Source organism: Ixodes scapularis, unplaced genomic scaffold (genome assembly GCF_016920785.2).
Source record: "Ixodes scapularis isolate PalLabHiFi unplaced genomic scaffold, ASM1692078v2 PGA_scaffold0__279_contigs__length_252992795, whole genome shotgun sequence".
In the NCBI taxonomy this organism is placed as follows: domain Eukaryota; kingdom Metazoa; phylum Arthropoda; class Arachnida; order Ixodida; family Ixodidae; genus Ixodes; species Ixodes scapularis.
Genome location: NW_024609835.1, coordinates 38281696 through 38299656, shown reverse-complemented (window position 1 = coordinate 38299656; position 17961 = coordinate 38281696). Strand labels below are relative to the sequence as shown.

General features: G+C 43.6%; 1 protein-coding gene across 2 annotated transcripts in view; it reads left to right on the top strand.

Moving 5' to 3' along the window:
* Positions 1-587: 587 nt before the first annotated feature.
* LOC120836257 (cytochrome P450 3A41) overlaps positions 588-17961 on the top strand; it is a 35302-nt gene continuing 17928 nt past the window's right edge. The window contains exons 1-2 of one of the 2 annotated variants that reach the window (XM_040208486.3): positions 588-737; positions 13437-13533. In XM_040208486.3, coding sequence (XP_040064420.1) covers positions 724-737; positions 13437-13533 — 111 coding nt within the window. In that variant the 5' untranslated portion in view covers positions 588-723. Of the gene's footprint in view, positions 738-10894; positions 11037-13436; positions 13534-17961 lie in introns of those variants that run through there. The other variant, XM_040208484.2, reaches the window with a different exon arrangement.

The following is a 17961-nucleotide window of genomic DNA, read 5'->3' as shown; positions in this document are numbered from 1 at the left end:
CGCATTGTGTTATAAGAGCGGCACAACGCAATAGAGACAGAGCGGCCTTTTAACGGCCTCGTTCCGTGAGCTTTCCTGGGGATGCGTGCAACTCGAAGGCTCTACAGAGTAAGTTGTTTTCGCAGTCCATGGCCCGGCATTTGATGCAGCCACCGCTGGCAGCAAAGAGTCGCCGGCTCAGATTCCGGCGACAAGTGGCACCACGTGGTTTGCCTTCCAACTAGAGCCTCCCACCCTGTGGTTGGCCGGTAAATGTACGCAAGCAGCCCAATCCAGATACTATAAGGACCAGGCCAAGACCTGTTCTCACAAACCGTTGCTTCCCTTCGGTGGCAGTGTATCAACCGAGAACAATAAGCTCTCCCTTCGACCTCGCCGTACAACGGGTAGGTAGAGGGCTAAGAGATGCCTGCAGTATGCTGCGTGGGCATCTTCTTTCCGTCATTCAAGAAGACGTTCATGCCCCCCTGTTCCCTACCCTCCCCCACTACGTGCGACGGCGGGGGTCACGCTGAGCGGCTGGGCGGGGCCTGCCGGATGTGCGTCATCGCTGACGCTGCCAGCAGTTTGCGCACCCGACGGCGGCCAGGAGCAGCGGAAGGGGTAGGCTGACTTACGGTCGAGTCCAAGATGGGCGTCGCTGTCCTTCTGTCGTCGGACGTCACCGAAGCGCCCAGCTGAACCATAGCTTCCTGATGCAGACCTGGTCACGAACGTCACCTGATGCCGGCCCCGAGGTGCGCCTTCGAGTTCAATTCCCGCGTTCTCCTTGCTAGTAGTCTCCTGCAAAAATATTTGAAGTTGTGTGGATATTTACACGTCGTGTAGCTGGTCAGCAAACAAAACGCTCCTGCTCCCATCTTGAGAGTGACAACATGCAGACTTCTACTCGCGTCACCGCGTCCGCTTCGACGGCGGTCGGCCCACGATGGATCGACGACAGGGCAGAGTGAGTCGAGCAACACTGCCGAGCATCCACCTCTATATGTCAGTGGTGCTCGGTACAGTGAAATAGATTCCTGTCTGATCCTTCAATCCTCCGACATCAAGGAACTTTTCTCGGCTTGGTCCTACGGCATCCGGAGTGCATCGCCCAACCAGTGCGTCATGAACTCTGGTACGTTGAATATTCACTGCTGTGGTACACTCCCGGGTGTACCACCGCAGCCGAGCTGCGACCGCTGAGGTCGCTTCTCGATGAGTACGCGTCACATCGCCGTGAGATGCGCCCGTATCGGCGCCCAGTTAGATCTGCGGGGTGCATATAGTCGTCATTGTTGCGGTGTTGTTGGAGGATAACTTCAAAATAACGGGGTGGTGATTCTTTCTATACAACACGTTTAAAAAGAGCCGACATTGAGGGCCAGTCGCTGTGCCAAAGACCCAAACACAGTTGACGGAGCTACTCGTGTTTTCGCAAAACATCTCTGTGAGCTCGACGGCTTTTTGACACTCTTGGAGTCCACGCAAAAATCGTCACGCCATCCGCGTGCGCTAAAATACACCCATCTGTAGCTTCTAACTTAAACCTACGAATGAAATCACTCTGATAATACTTAGACGAGACGGCAAAAAAATGCAAAAAAGCAAAGGCGACAGTGAACAGCCTTGGCGCACCTTGAAAAAGGCGAATACGCTCGCTTACACACTTGTTTACAACAAGACTAGTTGCACAGTCTTGGTAGGCCATGCGTACACCGTCCCACAAAAAAAGACCCCAGGTTTAACAAGCTCTCTTATAGAAAAACGAATTTCGTGTAACACACGGTCGAACGTTGTTTTTCTAAGTCGGCCTGCAACATAGCGACTCTTCAAACAAAAGAGTCACAACGCACCAGAATGCTCGGGGTGACATGCAAATCTGTTACAATGCTCCTCTCTCTTAGTCCACACGTCTGCTGTAGGAGGAGGATAATGTTTATAACACTCTGCAAAGTTTCCGCTAAAACTTTCATTGGTATCTTATAGTCTACGTTAAGTTAGTCTGTTTAGACGGTACCACACAACAAAACAAAGTTTTGAGAGTTCCTCACTTTTTGGTATAAAATAGTACACAAAAAGACGCAGGTAAAGCTTTCAGTCTTTATTCTCTACTGAATACGAAATGCAAAAAAGAAGCAAGTTCGTCCTTAAACGCTTTGTAAAACTGAGCACCCAAACCGCCCGGTCCTAGAGCTCTTCCAAGCTTCAAATTGTCAATCGCATTTTCAAAGCCCGATAATGTGATAGGCTGTTCTAACCTTTTTTTTAAATCTCCTGCATATTGTGGCAATCAAGGCCACTTACCCCTCTGGAAACCTTTTGGAGCGCATGGTAACTGAAATGTTCTCTATAATATTCTACGAAACCGCGTTCGATGATTCCTTTATCGCGCTACCGTACCCCCTGATACACAATCTCACTGACCTCAGTCTTACTCACGTTTTGTTCTTCTTGCCTCTATGGCCCTTTATGTAAATATCTCTCTGGGCGATAACCGCTTCCAGTAACAATAACCTCAAGGCTCTCTTTTATACTGATTATTTCGTCAGAAAACGAACCGGGGGAAGTGCATTCCTCCTTCATCAGGTGCGTTTAAACCGTTCCCCTCTGTCTTTTATTCGTGCTTCAAAAAAAGAACGAGATGTTCAAAAACTATCATCTTAGTTTCGCGTTTAAAAAATTCTCATTTTATTCCGGACGCTTCCCTATTAGCTCTTGCCAAATCATCAAGATGTCGGCGAACCCTGTTTTTAAACCATTATTCATTAAGAAGCTCCGCATTATATTTTCATAAATCTCAAACAAGCATCCTCGGCGTTTTTTTTTCTTAAAGGAAGAAAGCGTAAAGGATACAGGAGCATGATCACTAATGGACACGTGATCAACCTCACACTTCTTGCATCCATTGACAAGGTCGAAGTGAAAGTATGCTCTATCCAAGCGCGCGTTGCTTGCACCTTTAAAATGCGCGCACTGTACACCTCGTCCCCTTGACGTGCATAGTGCAACATTCTCTAACTCACTGCATCATATTATTAAGACAACTCGCTGCTAGAGGCTTTATATCGCGCCCCATTTGCTTTGTACAAAAACGTGCACAAAAGCAATTAATATCATCCAAAAAAAATAACAAGTCGACCAGTTTCAATGTACTTTTCGATGTCTCAAAAATTATTAAACTTTTCTCTACTTTAGTATTAGCGTTCAGGGGTTTCCCTAGGAATTGAAATTAGGGGGGTCTATATTTTTAGGGGGGGGGGGGACCGGGTTAGGGGGGTAATTGAGAATAGAGGAGTCGTTGCGAATTAAGGGGGTGCCTTAAAAAAACAAGGGTTTGTACACCCCCCCCCCCCCCTTAGCGGGTATGTAGGGAAACCACTGGGGGCGTTTATACCCATCAACCCGCCTCGCAGACGGCAATATCGCCCATACTTTGTTTCACCTTTAAGTCCAGAGGCAGCTGACGCCTCGAGCTGATGGAACCATTTATACAACATCAAAGAGCACAGTCATGGCGTTCGTCATGTTTCTTCACGTGTTCTATCATCTACTTAATGTATATAATTTACTTATTATATATAATTTATTACATTTATATCATGTGTATAGACGTTTTCTGTTTTCTGTCGCTTTCAGTCGCGTGGGTTCCGTATGTGGTATGCGGAACGAAAAAAATATTAAAACATCTAACCTGGAATATGCGGGAAAATATAGCTGAGGCAAAACAAGAATGTGTGACAATCGCACATTTTTCGTACACACCTTCCAGTGGCGTGAAAGATTTAAACGATGTTTTACCGCATACCGGAAGTGAAGGCATTCAAGATGGCTGCGCCCTTGTGGAAAAGTTGTATAGGGCGCTTCTTTTAGGCTTTTGCATCGTTTTTTTTTTTTTTTTTTTTTCTTTTAATCCGGTAAGACTACAATATTGAAGTACATTCACGTAAGTTATACAGCCAGGGGGACAATATATTGGGGGCTCATCGTCGCGAGCTAATTTTTTGAGGATTGATACGTAGCGAAGATAAATACATTGTTCAAATTTACGTCAACGAAAATCAATAAATCAGTAAAAATTTAGAAAGAATCGCAGCACATGGAAAAAGCGGTGGTGCGCCAAGGTTAACACTCGTGCAAAAGGCTCAAGGCTGGCGATGCACAAACGCAGATGATAATTTTATAAACTGCGTCCGTCATGCCAAATCATCAAACATCAACGCATACCGAGCAGCATCTTCTCACATGGCGGATGCATTATCCGTTTTTTACGGATTCGTCTTTTTTTTAAGATGGCATTTGCGCGTCGACAGGGAACTATTTGAGGACAACTCAGTCCCCAGCCAAAGTCGGGATATCAAATGTAGAGCACTAGAGCCCATCTTGGTACTGTGCTAAGTACTCCAAAGTGAATACTTTTGAAACAAAAAAGGTAGCAAAGTGGGGATGGTTCCGTTGTTTATACGCATTCGTTCTTCTCCTGAAATTTAATCACCCGCACATCATCCAGGAACTTTTTGAGGTCGGCCGAAAACTTAACTGGTGATGAAATACAAAATTCAGGGCCCTCGACAAGAAGCTGCTACTATGAGAAACACTCTAAAATGAGCCGTATTTGCGGGAATTCGTCTCAAATTGGACATGGTTCGACTTTTTTCAGGCGTTCGTTAGTCATTTCAAATTTGGGCACCCGCGCCTCGTCAGGGAACTTTTTGAGGACAACCCAGTTCCCAGCTAAACGCGGACTAGAAAATGTAGCTCACTGTAGCTCATCCTGGTACTATGACAAATACTCAAAAACGAATTCTTTTTAGAAAAAAAATAAAAAAACACCTCTAACTGGGGATGGTTCGACTGTTTTAGCCATTATTTGTTCATTATTTGAAATTTGGCCGCACGTGCCTCGCCGGGGGACTTTTTAAGGACAACCCAGCTACCAGCTACAGGCGAAGTATAAAATCCAGAGCCCTCGAGCCCGTCATAGTACTGTGGTAAATGCTCGAAAACATATTCTTTTTGAGAAAACTGGTCTCAAAGTGGGTGTGATGATGTGACTCAGTGTGCAAATAAAGAAGTGCAAGTCAACCATGGATCGGCTCAGAGGGACAAGGAAGATGACGAAGAAGAGAAAAGATTGGTAGCGCGTGCACGGAGGGCGTGAAAAGGACTGGCCGGGAGAACGTGCTGGGTCGGAACGACACCATCGGCCAGGGAATCAGCGGCCTCCTACTGCCTGACCAGCAGCCTGTTCCAGCGAGGGCAGCGCATAGAAGCCTACGCTGCCCGGCTTCCTACTGCGCGAGCACTAGTTACGGTGACTCTTGGGTCATCGACGGAAGCCAACGGCTCCCGCCCCTGACTGCCTACCACAACCGTGGGCCGACAACGACAGCTCCAGACTCAGGACCCGCTGCTGCGCATGGTGACTCAAAGACATGGTACTGTTACGTTTTTCCTGTCTTCCATTTTTTTTAACTAAGTTTTCTTTTTGAGTATAAGCATATAAACTCTTTGATTTCTTTTGTAAATACATATTTCAAGAAAAACGAAGGACATTGTATCTTATCAATTATTAACCCCAAAGAACCTCGCAACAGTGGGGATGGTTCGGCAATTTTGACGCATTCGTCCATCATTTAAATTTGGGCGCCCACGCGTCGCCGGGGAACTTTACGAGGACAAACCCTGTTCCCAGCTGAAAACAGGATTGAAAATTTAGGGCCCTCCAGCATCCTGGTACTTTGGAAAGTACTACAAATTAAATTCTTTTGAGAAAACCGGTCCCAAGGTGGGAATCACTCGGCTAATTTTAGGCATTGGTTCATCATTTGAATTTTGGGCACTCGCGCCTCGCCAAGGAACTTTTTGGGGACAACTCAGTTCCCAACTAAATACAGAATATGAATTTTCGAGCGCTTGAACCCGTCTTGGTACTATTGTGAGTACTCGAAAACAAGTACTTCTTGAGAAACCTGGTCTCAAAACGGTCTCAAAGCCTCACCAGGGAACTATTTAAGAACGCCTTAGTTCCAAGCTAAAGAGCAATATAAAGCTTACAGACCTCGAGCCTATCCTGGTACCAAAGAAAATACTCAAAAATTAATTTTTTTTTTAGAAAACTCGTCTCGAATTAAGGATGGTTCGGCGGTTTTTATGCATTTGTTCATCTTTCGAAATTTGAGCACACGCGCCTCGCCAGGGAACGTTTTGAGGACAATTAGCCCACTTCACAGCTATAGGCAGAATATAAAATTCAGAGGCCTCGAACCCATCCTGGTACCATGGAAAATACTCAGAAACGAATACTCTTTGGGAAAACCGGTTCCGAATTGGGGATGGTTCGGCTGTTTATACACATTCGTTCATCTTTCGAAAGTTGGGCACTCGCGCATCATCCAGAAACGTTTTGAGATCGGCCAAGAACTTAACTGGCCATGAAATACAAAATTAAGAGACCTCGACAATAAGCTGCTACTATGGCAAATACTCCAAAATGATTCGTATTTGTGTAATCTTGTCTCGAAGTGGACATGGTTCGACAATTTTCGGGCATTTGTGCATCATTTTGAATTCTGGCAACCGTGCTTCATCCAACAACTTTTTAAGATCAGCTGAGTTCCTAACTGTTGACGAATTATACAATTGAGAGCTCTTCGCTACAAGCTGCCTCTATGGCAAATCCTCAAAATTGAGACATCTCTGAGAAAGCTTGTCTTAAAGTGGATATGGTTCGACTGTTTTTAGGGGTTCGTTCATCATTTCAAATTCTGGCGCCCTTCCCTCATCCATGAACTTTTTTGAGATCGGCCGAATCTCAACTGGTAACAAAATGCAAACCTTAGGGCCGACGAATACAAGCCTATGCTATTTCAAAATATTGGGCTTCATTCCTCTTTGAAGAACGTGATACAAAGAAGGGTATTTCAATAAGCTCTTTTCCAGATTTTTTTAATAATTTTTTGCCGTTTGTCTTTAGGGCGATTGGGATTATTAATTTATATATTTAGTACGTGCCTGAATATTACTTTTGATACCGGAATGTTCACAAGAACGATCAACCCCTTATAAATCGTTTATTCGCCTCAGTGCTTTCATTCCTAACAAGGAAAACATCACTGTTATAATCACATTAAAAAACTAACGAGTGAAAATAATTTGCAAAGCTTTTTATAATTTTATATCGTTATAAATACAGTTGTTTTTCTTTCTAGCTTATTTATGGCAGAACAATGGAAATGAACGGAAACGTCTAAACCAGAACGGAACCACCGGATTTGACAAATTGGTCTCAGGAACCCTAGAAAATAATTTTGAAAACAACAAAATGTACATAGCACATTATCAGTTATTGTGGTTTACTGTAGTCAAATGGCGAATCTTGTGGGTTTTTTTTTTTTTTTTAATTGTGCTCGTTTGAACTTTGTTGTTTCTTAAACATGGTGTCCGATCTCTGAAACATATTTTTCTACAGATGTAATACACATCTTAGATACTACAGACTTTGCAGTAATATTGGGAAGGGACCCTATTAAATTTTGTTTTTAATTTATACGATCATTACGATGTGTTTATACCCAGGAATAAAGTGTACACTTAGATTAACTTGGATACTATCCGTAGTGTTAATACATCAAAAGGCTTATTCGACTCATGAACCTGAAGGTTTCACGTCATCCTCTTGCAATTTTGGCAAAAGAATAGCGGTATGTGATAGAATAGAGAAGTAGCATGTCAAATTGCTCAAATCGTAACGTTTCGGCGTTGTAGCCATATTTGTATATGAAATACAAGGGGCTTCTAAGGGAGCGCTGCCGTAACCCGCCAGGAGATGTCGCAAGCATACCATGGCACAAATTTCTGCCTTTAGGACGTCCGTCAGTCGAGAGCTCTGGCCCAAACTCCTACGACGACAGGAAGCTCGGCCCACCGGCGATGACTCCGCTCGCGATCCCTTCTTTTGGCTCTCAGGTCGGCGGGCTCTGCGGGCCCCCAGTGTTCACGGCTGCCTTGACCACAGCTTCTTGTTGGGAACCCCTAGCTGTTTCCCAATAAACGCTGTTAGATACCGGGATCATCGTTGTTGGCATGGCGTTGGCGAACCCGGCGCGTCGACCACCCTCGCTGGTAGCCGTCGGCCGTGACGTTGCACGGGAATCGGGTTCCCCTTTGAGCACCGGTCCCCGGATGTAAAGGTATGTAAAATATCCACCACACAAAGCTAGCTGCCTTTCTTTCCACTGCACTATTTGAACGAGTTCGAACGCGAACGCCAGCCGCCGGCCGCCGGAGTTTCACGTTCTAACGCGTTCAACGAGTGCAGTGGAGAAAAATTGATAAACACACAATGCATTTCGCCAGCAATAAGCCCCTGGTGGCTTTACCCCCCCCCCCCCCCCCCCCCCGCTTCCCCATGCACCGAGCCTACAGTAACGGTAGAAAAAGACGCATTTACTTTGCAACTAAGATTGTGGTTTAACTGTAAGTAGGAGTAGCTTGTTGGACTTTTGAAATATATTCTGTCAAGACTGCAACCGATTTTGCGCAAGGTCTCTAATCTAGAACTGATACGAGAACCACTCAACTTGTTTTCGGTCCCACTTATCATTGGAGATTGTAAATAACGTCAATGATGTTTTTGTGCATTATCTTAGATAGATAAGAATCCCTCCAGGGGACTCACATTAATGGCGTCTCGTGACAAAGCGAATTGTGCCATAGAGGTACAAGGTTTACAAAAACAAATGTAGCGTTCAAAACAGCTCGTGCATGATGCAAAACATCGTTGAAATGTACTAGAGACCAGGGTCACCTAGGCGATGAATACTTTTTGCCATCTTTAACAAGGACTCCTTATCCAGAAAATAAATTATAGAAAGAGAATGTAATCGTAATTGGACGTACGACATTCAATATCACTTCAGGTATTGTTCTTTGCATTCCGCATATTTTTTCTATGGCTATAAACAAAACGAGCAATTGCGTACTTTATATTCGTGAATTCGTAGAGCGAAATATTTTCTTCGCATTTAAATTCCTCTAGGTTCATTAGGCTCATGCACTTCAGCTCCTACTTTTTTCAACCTGCTTTTCGAACTGTTCCTTGGGTTCACAGAAGACCTGCTAGTGTGAAATCTGCTTTTGAATGGTCTAAGGTGCGTTAAAGAGTAGGCCTAGGCTCCTTTTTTCTCTTAATTCAGAAGCTTTTTCCTACCTTGTCTGGCAGTGCAGCAAAAGCGTACGGATTGCAAATATGACAAAGTTCAATTTCCAGTCAAAACGCCCCGTGGGGCATCCGACCACGCTGGGGTTAGTTGGAGTCACACCCACTGTTGCACTCCAATAAATAATTTTCAAATTTGAATTGTTTACCAAAATTATTACGCGCACCTTGTATTTTAGCGAGCACTTTAGTAATCTGAAGGGAAAAGAATTACAGGAATTGCGGCCTTTCCCAACAGGGATTCTTTATTGTCAAAAACCATATGACTACTTATAATGGCTGTTTGGCTCACATTAACGTTTCTAAATTGAGTTATGTTAAGAAACGGCTTTCAGGAGGTGACTCTGTTTCACGCTCTTAAAGGGCACCTCCGCTCAACTACGAAAATTACGGGATAATTAATTAATTCCCATTAAAAACGCCCTAATAAAAGGCACCACGTAATTTGATTTGCGAAAAATGGGATAGTTATTGTTAAATATTACATTAAAGATAAGCATAAATCGAAAGCGGAACTTCCGTCTGGCAGCATCGGCCTCGAGACGCCTTAAAACATTCGTATCACGTGGTACGAGATGCCACGTCATCCTCGGCGCACGACGGGCGGGTGTGTCACGCCTCTACCACATTATTCACCAATTTTTTGTGTCTACGACATTTTGCGACGTCTGCATAAATGCGGCATCAGTCTGCGCACGTAGTGTGAACGAAACTTAGACAGGCAATAATCACGAACGGCGAGACGACGACAGCTGATATCGGAAACCGCGGGTCGGCCGGACGACTCCGAAGATGCGTGCTGCGCAGCGGTGTTAGCCCAATCACGTGGATACCGCTGAGCGCCGAGAGGAAACGTTGCTGACGTCACCGGTTACACTTGCCTGAGAAGTGAAAACAAACAAGGACGGGTAATGGTGGTGTCCTTTAGCTCAATGTTGGCTCCGCCAGCGCCGTAGCTTCGACTATACGCTGTTGGTTGCGCCGGAAGTCGCCCGCTAGTGTCAGCCGATTTCGGCAACATGGCGCGTTGTAAAGTTTGCCGGTCCGTTTAACAAACATTTAGACAGAACTAGGTAGTAATATTTGAAGTGTGGCCTTCCTAGGTTATACTAAAGAGGGCTGTGTTTTTTCTTCAAAAACAAAAATGAAGCAGAGTTGCTCTTTAAGAAACGAGATGCTGGCGTTACCTGTACCTAGTTACTGAAAAAAGTGCTCAGATACAAGTTACGCGTTTCTTGTAACACGTAATGTACAAGTTATTAGTACTTTGAAATGGGATTATAGTCGCAAGAGTTTTTCTATGGTTGAACACTGTTGGCAAGAGATTATTGTGTGAATCATAAGAAATGACTCCTTTTTTCAGCTCTTTATTTTTTATTTAAATAAATAAATCCATTTTTTTTTGTACAAATATAGTTAACGCAGACATCTCTCAGACCAACGTATAAAGGCATTCTGAAGGTATATAAAGCCTCCGTTGCCTCTATTACTAGCTACTCCACACTGACCTCGCTGAAATTGCCTACACGTGTCATTATGCTCTTTTTCACTTCCTCACTCTGGCACGAGGCATCACAATCTTCGATATCAGTTTGTCTTGTATCACGAGGCGTCATAATCTTAGATGCCACGTCGTCTGAACAAATAGAAAATCTCTTGCCAGATAAGATTTCGTAACTCGGAATTTCCATATAAGCGGGCTCGAGTACGGTCGACGCAATGTCACAACACCCTCAGTTGTGCAGCAGCCATCCGGAGCAATGATGCAAGTGTTCAGCTATTTTTCGATTCCAGAATGGGTGCCATTAATTTTGGCCGCTGGATTTTTGTTGTACCTGTGAGTGTTGTTTTATATTTATCTTCATTTTAAAAAAAATGTCAAAAACATATATTTTTACCTCAATGAAAAACTGCCTCGCAAATTTATGTATGTGCCTACTGTTATTGATTACGAGGATTGCTGTCGTTTTATGTTTCATTTGGTATAACTTTTTATAAAAATGTATATTTTATATATTTGATTATATAAAGATATTTTTCCTAGAAAAATACCAGTGAAGTTTATCATCATGACCGAAAAATAGTTGTCGGTCATCACAATTTACAACATGAAATCCTTAAAAGTGATGATGTTCTCGGGTCGGTGGTTTTTACTGCAATTTATGTTTTTAATGTCCACCCTTAATAAAAATTGATAATAACCATAAAACATTTTTTGCACACGATCCACTGTATAGTTTAAAGGAAATATTAAGTAATGGTGCAGTTGCTTTTGGTCTGTCAATGGTACAATATTTTCCAGTGCGAAAGCATTAATTATATCATGTAACAAAACGAACGGCGTCTGTAACAAAAAAAAACACGAAAGAAAAGCCCATTTCCTCATTATCTGAGCAAGACGTCTCCTAGATAGCCATTGGCGGCCTCTTCACGAGAGCCCGCGCTCGGCCGCCGGCCGCAACCTCGGCAGTAGCGAAACGTGGCCGTCCACGCTAATACACCGCAGACGAATTACGGGAGTGGAAGAAAAACATTCATGCTTTCGGATTCACAACTCATGAGAAGTGCTTAGGTGTCCTCAGATTTTTTTTTTTTCGTGTACACTTTAAGAGATGCCTGCCCATCTACTTACCTGCAAAACACTCAAAGAGCCAATCTCTGGGATCTACGAAATCAGCTAAGCGAATGATGACGCGCAATATTTGTTTCAACCTCAAAATTAAGTCTGCACTGTGGCATTTCGCAATGCAAGCATGACGCTTTACATTGCGTAATGCCACGGCGCAGAGTTCATTTTGAGGTAGCTGAGTTGGTTGTTGATTTCCTCTTTGAGTGCTTTGCAGGTAAGTAGAAGCGCAGGAATTTCTCAGAGTGCAGGTAACTACCCCGAATGCCGTCCAAGTAACATAAAACATTTAATTCGCTATTCCATCAAGATAGTTGACTAAACTAGCGATGCATTGCTCTCGTAACAAACATTACTTAGCCCAAGAGAATGTTTCCACAAAAATATTCACAACGTAAACAAGTTCATGTCTCTTTAGTCCTGAAGAGTGCCAGCGAGGTAACTTGCCTTATAAGACAAATTACACACCCATCAGCATGCGTTCTTAAAGAACTGGCTCCAGTTACTGATTTCGCAGAGCTAACATAGATACGTTTTTTGTTGTTGTTGTTGTTGTTTTTTTTGCGAAACACCGTTACATTGACGCAAAGTGCTTTCTTTTTTTTTTCTGAGGTTACTGAAATAGACAGCAAGTGTGTAATATCAAGTACCACAACATTCTCTCTCAAGGCGCGTTGAGTGGAACAGCGCAATTTTTGCCCATTCCTACTACTCATTTGTGAGGCCTGGAGCGCCCGAGATTGTTTTATATATACCTGTTCGTCTACGAAAGTTCTCGCTCTTTGTGACAATCTCAGTATCTATATAAGCTGCCAATGAATGCAATTTCGCAAACCTGTCATGAAGCGCTTCAGAAACACTGTAAAACCTTTATCAATTTTGTTTTCCTACCATCCAACGTGTATACCTAATTATTATTTTGTGTCGCGAACTTGTTTTTACGAGTCTATTTTTGGCAAATGTCTTAGTCTACTTCTGTCTTATGGGAATTCATATCAATATGATTTCCCGTGTCACTCAAAAGTTGATTCGTCTTATTCTGATATCTTCATCTGATATTAGACAAATTTGGTTTATGTAAGTGATATCACTTATTTTCTTCTATTACACTGAATCACCTTAATATATTTTTCACCAAGTTATCAAAGTTAATAGAAATTTGTTCATCTACACTCAATAAGAAAATTATTAGGCATATTGGGAGATGCTAAGAGAAATTCGAATAGCAATAGAGTCTTTAATACACAGACGTTTCGGAAAGTCATTTCATCTTAAAGTATGTACAGCCGGCAGCTACAACTGCCTGTTGACTTCATTAGAAGGAGGAAAGACCCTCCGAAATGTCTGTGTACTAAAGTCTCTATTGTTACTCAAATTTCTCTTAGCGTTTTCAAATATGCCTAAGAATTTTCTCTTTTAGTGTAGGTACTTTCATTTTAATTCTTTTCATCGTTCAAGTATGAGCGTGCCATAGTGCTTGACCATGCAAAACATATTATTTGCATAACATTGCTTAATCTTGTCTAAGCTATGATGAAGAACATTATTAAGTTTCATGTTTAACATAAACAAGAACCCTATATATTTTTTGCCATTCCTTTTGCTTTAAAGGCATGCAAGTAGGTACCGGAACTACTGGAAAGATCAGAATGTGCCCCATGAAAATTTTTCACTTTTCTTTGGATCTACGTTCCAGTTGATATTCAAGGTGAGCGTCCTGTTTCCTAGTTGTGTTTTTTTTTTTGCTGGTAAACATGATTTACCATGTTTCTATTGTACCTGGAAATTTGTTTTAACCTAATTAAGAATATGCGGGATTAAAAAGGGATACACGTTTTATTGCAATAAACACCGTAACATGCAGTGGAAGGGGAGCGAAGTATCAAAGTGTTTCTGGTTAAAGACATTTGTTCTATTGTAGAAATCAATTTAAAACATAACGCGATGACATGACTCGTGTTACTTTGACAGTTTAGTTTTGTCACTGCCCAATTAAAGTACAAAAATCGTTGTAAAGAAAACAATATTTACAGACAGCCGCTTCTAACTCTTTTTCAATATTAATAGGGCGTTCCTTTAAGATATTAGGTACGAACACCCTTGTTACAAAAACACTTTGAGCTGCTGTTGAGCCAACGACCATTGGCTCAAGTTTCAGTGATCAGGACTACACGGTTGCGCTCTTGTTAAGCCGCTAATGGCAGAGGGACTCAACTGAGCTTTTTCCCACGTTAGCTCTAAACTGGCTGGGTTTCGCTGAGTTCAAGGTGATGCCGACTGCGGCGTTGTCATCGATGAACACCGTTACGGAATCGCGTAATTCTTTGGAATACAGGGGGAGATATCTAGAGACGGTGGCAAACATAGTTAACAAGACATGTACAGAGGACACAGGTACTCTTAAAACGATCAAAGCATTTGCGGACCTTGCCACCATTACGACCGTCACTTGCAAGGCGCATTCTCTGAAATATCTCTTGTGGGCATTCATCCGATATATTTTGATACTCGTTTTTATAACGCCCCCTTCCCCCCTCCCCCCCCCCAAAAAAAAAAAAAGAGATGCACGCGTTATAAAATTAATATTTGCTTCTCAGCATAAAAATTACACCTAGAATTAATCTACATTATTATTTTAAAAGATTTTGTGACGCCAAACTTGATTTTTCCTGTGTTTTAAGCTCAGTTAAGTCTGGTCACGATTGAAACGTTTAACGGCCGTTGGGCTAAAGACTTCTCCAACAACACCTGTAAATATAATATAACACACTTTAATTACCACACTATGACAAGTGCAGTCAAAATATTTGCGAATGATTAGGTAATGAACGGATTACGCATGTCACGTGTACATTTTGTACTTTTCTACGCTCTTTCAACCCAGACTTTCGTTGGTGGGGAGATGCAGAGCGTTATTTTTATAACAATTTATTTGTGCTTTATATGTTATGACAAAGTAGTATAAAATCACGGTGGATGTAAATTTAATTAACGGCCATCTGTTTAGAAAATTATAGGTGACAAGGTGGTAACTATAAACATATCAGATGCAGAGTCAACTCGCCCGTCTCGGCAACTACCAAAAACAAGGCAATGCAATGACAATTAAAAATATAACATGAGTATTAGAGTAATAATAAAAGAGATACACAAAAACACTAGAGTGAGTGATGGAAAAAAATATATAGACTGCTTATAGTCACACATTGTCACGCATGAATCTTGAAGTGTTGAAAAGTACCGTAAACGGTCTTGAGTACAAAACTTTGTAAGTACTACTAACTTTATTTTGTATTTTCCACTAAGAGGAGTGTAGAAAAACTACACCTTAGAGTTGCCAATTAGATATCTTCATAACAAATAGGGCGCTTCTGAAAAATGAATTATAAAAACTTTACTTGGTGAGGTTTTCCCACCCAGAAAAAAAGGATGAAAACAAAATGTATCACGCACGAGTCATGTTTCTACAAGGTTGTTCGTTGGAGGGTGGATCTGTCCACAATCGCCTATGAAAAAATGTGACATCATGAGATCCTGAGCATTGTTTAGACATCAATAAAGCGTGGAATTATACATATTTCATGCCATTTAATGACACTAATGAACTCACGTTTCCAGTGATCTGAAATTACCTTGATTTCTCGCAGCATTTTATTGCGTACATTTACTACATTTCCGTTCGCATAACAATTATGGAATATTTGAAAAAAAAAATACTTGGCTTGATCTTTCTAATAAACTCGAGGAGCACAGAATATGTGGTTCGTGCATTACTCGCGCGTTATTTTTTTTTCTTTTTTTATGCTTAGCTGCCGTGGGAGTTTTAGGGGGTTTCAGATGCGCTGCAGAAACGACATACACATGTATCCTTCTGTTTATCGAAATGATCTAGACAACTTTAATTTTATTTATAACCGTAGTCTGAGGAATCTGCTTGAATGAGTTTTAATGGGTTCTGCTTCGGAGGTTTGCGTGTTGTGCCTTTCGCTATTAATATTCCTGAATTGCTAAGAGCCCCTTGCGGTATCTCACGGGAGCCTGCGTCAGCTCACGCGCCATGCAAAGACATCGGGGTGCGGATCACATGGACCGGGGTTATTCATGCCGAGCTGCGTCGTAAATATCTTCTGTTATTATTAATTACACCTAATTATGATTGCGCGTGGGTAAATAATATATAACTTAGTATGGATGATTATGCATTTCAAACTATACGTTATGTATTCTTTATTTTTCCTTTACCCGTGTGCAACGATTTTTCTTCGCATTCGAACGTGACACTTAAAATGGGACACATGAAATGCAGTTCTAAAATACATTCGGGGTTAAATTGCAACAGACTCTATTGAAACAGAAAGAACTAGATGAAGTGGGAACCATGTGTTCTCCGCATCCCTATAGGCCTATCTGAGGCAGGCTTTCCGCGCTAACCGGGTACGAGATAAGGCTTCTGCGGACGGCTCTCCCTCGCCTTTCTCGGGTGACCTGTCACTGGCACAACATTCGGGAAGATTCATAAATGGAAGCGCCCGTCCCTCCGGGGGTGAACCTAGAATACTGCGTTCACCCATAAGCTGAGACTGAAGTGGGAGCTACGTGCTCGCCAGACCAATCAGCCGCTTCTTTTAGAGCGCAGCTCTTAGGGGCCCGTTTCCGGCTTGAGCGGCGTCGCCGTCGCCGTCGCCGTCGCCGTCGGCGTAACCAAGGTCATCCCAAGGTCACGTGACCCCCAAGGTCACGTGACCCCTCCAGGTCACGTGACCCCTCCCAAGGTCATCTCAAGGCCACGTGACCCCACGTGACTCCCAAGGTCACGTGACCCCTCGAGGTCACGTGACCCCTCCCAAGGTCATCTCAAGGTCACGTGACCCCAAGACCCCACGTGACCCTTTGAAGGTCACGTGACCCCCGTCACGTGACCCCTCTGAGGTCACGTGACCCCGAGGTCACGTGGTCTCCTCCCCAAGGTCACGTGGCCCCTCCCAAGGTCATCTCAAGGTCACGTGACCCCAAGGTGACCCCCACGTGACCCCCAGGTCACGTGACCCCTCTGAGGTCACGTGACCCCCCGAGGTCACGTGACCCCCCTCCCCGAAGTCACGTGACACCCCCCCCCCCCCCCCCCCGAGGTCACGTGACCGCCCCCCCCGGAGCATATTAAAGAATGAGGGGAGGAGGAGGGGTCTACCCTCCCCTCAGTACCCTTCACTCCTCCTCCTCAAGAGCTGCGCTCCAATTCGGCGTTACAGGGATTTGTAAACGGCTTTCACTTTTTTTCGTCACCTGACCCGGCTCTCTACGGGTGCATATCATAGAGATCATAAACTAAATTTAGAGGAAAAGGTCCGCCATTTTCCCATACATTCTGGCTGCCGCAAGCGGCGGACCATGCAGGCAGACCCTCTGGGTCCCAAACACGGTTACATCATCAGAGCAGTTTCGTGAACTTCAACAATCCACGAACTTACCGGTGGAAAAATACTCGCGTTCCTTTCGAAGGTTTCTTTTTGCATAGCGCGCAGATGTACGGCTTCGCGTTAACGCTAAACTAAACCATATACCCGGCTTCGCTGGTGGGGCGCGGCTGGGCGCGGTTGAGGAATACGAAACTGCGCAACCACCAGATTTCCGAGATTTCGACAGAAGGGAAGTTAATGCAGCGTAATGACTTTATTGCTTTTTATAAGCGTTAGAATAGCTCAGGATTTAGTTTACAACGTTAAATTATCACTGTTTATATTGCTGAGAGTTTACACTCTTCGCGTTTACCATGGCAACGTTGCTTTCTTTCTGTCGTGTTCTGTCGCTCTCTTTCGCGATCGTTCACTCGGGACCCAGGATGTCGGCGCACGGGATTTGCCACTCCTCCTCACCCACCTTTACCCCCCTGGTGCATATGGGCGAAAGCGTGACCACGTGGCGAAAGAGAGACGTGTGACTGGTCCAACGAAGACTTAGCTTCTACCGTCGTCTCAGCTTAGGGGTGAACGGAGTATACCGTCAACCACGGGCTCCTCCATTTCCCGCAGGCTATATTAGCCCTCCCTCAAATAACCGATAGGCCCTCGGCGAGGAAGGGCCTTGCTCCATGGGGCTCTGCTTGAGGCTCGTCCGCTTTACGTGAATCTGCCTATTG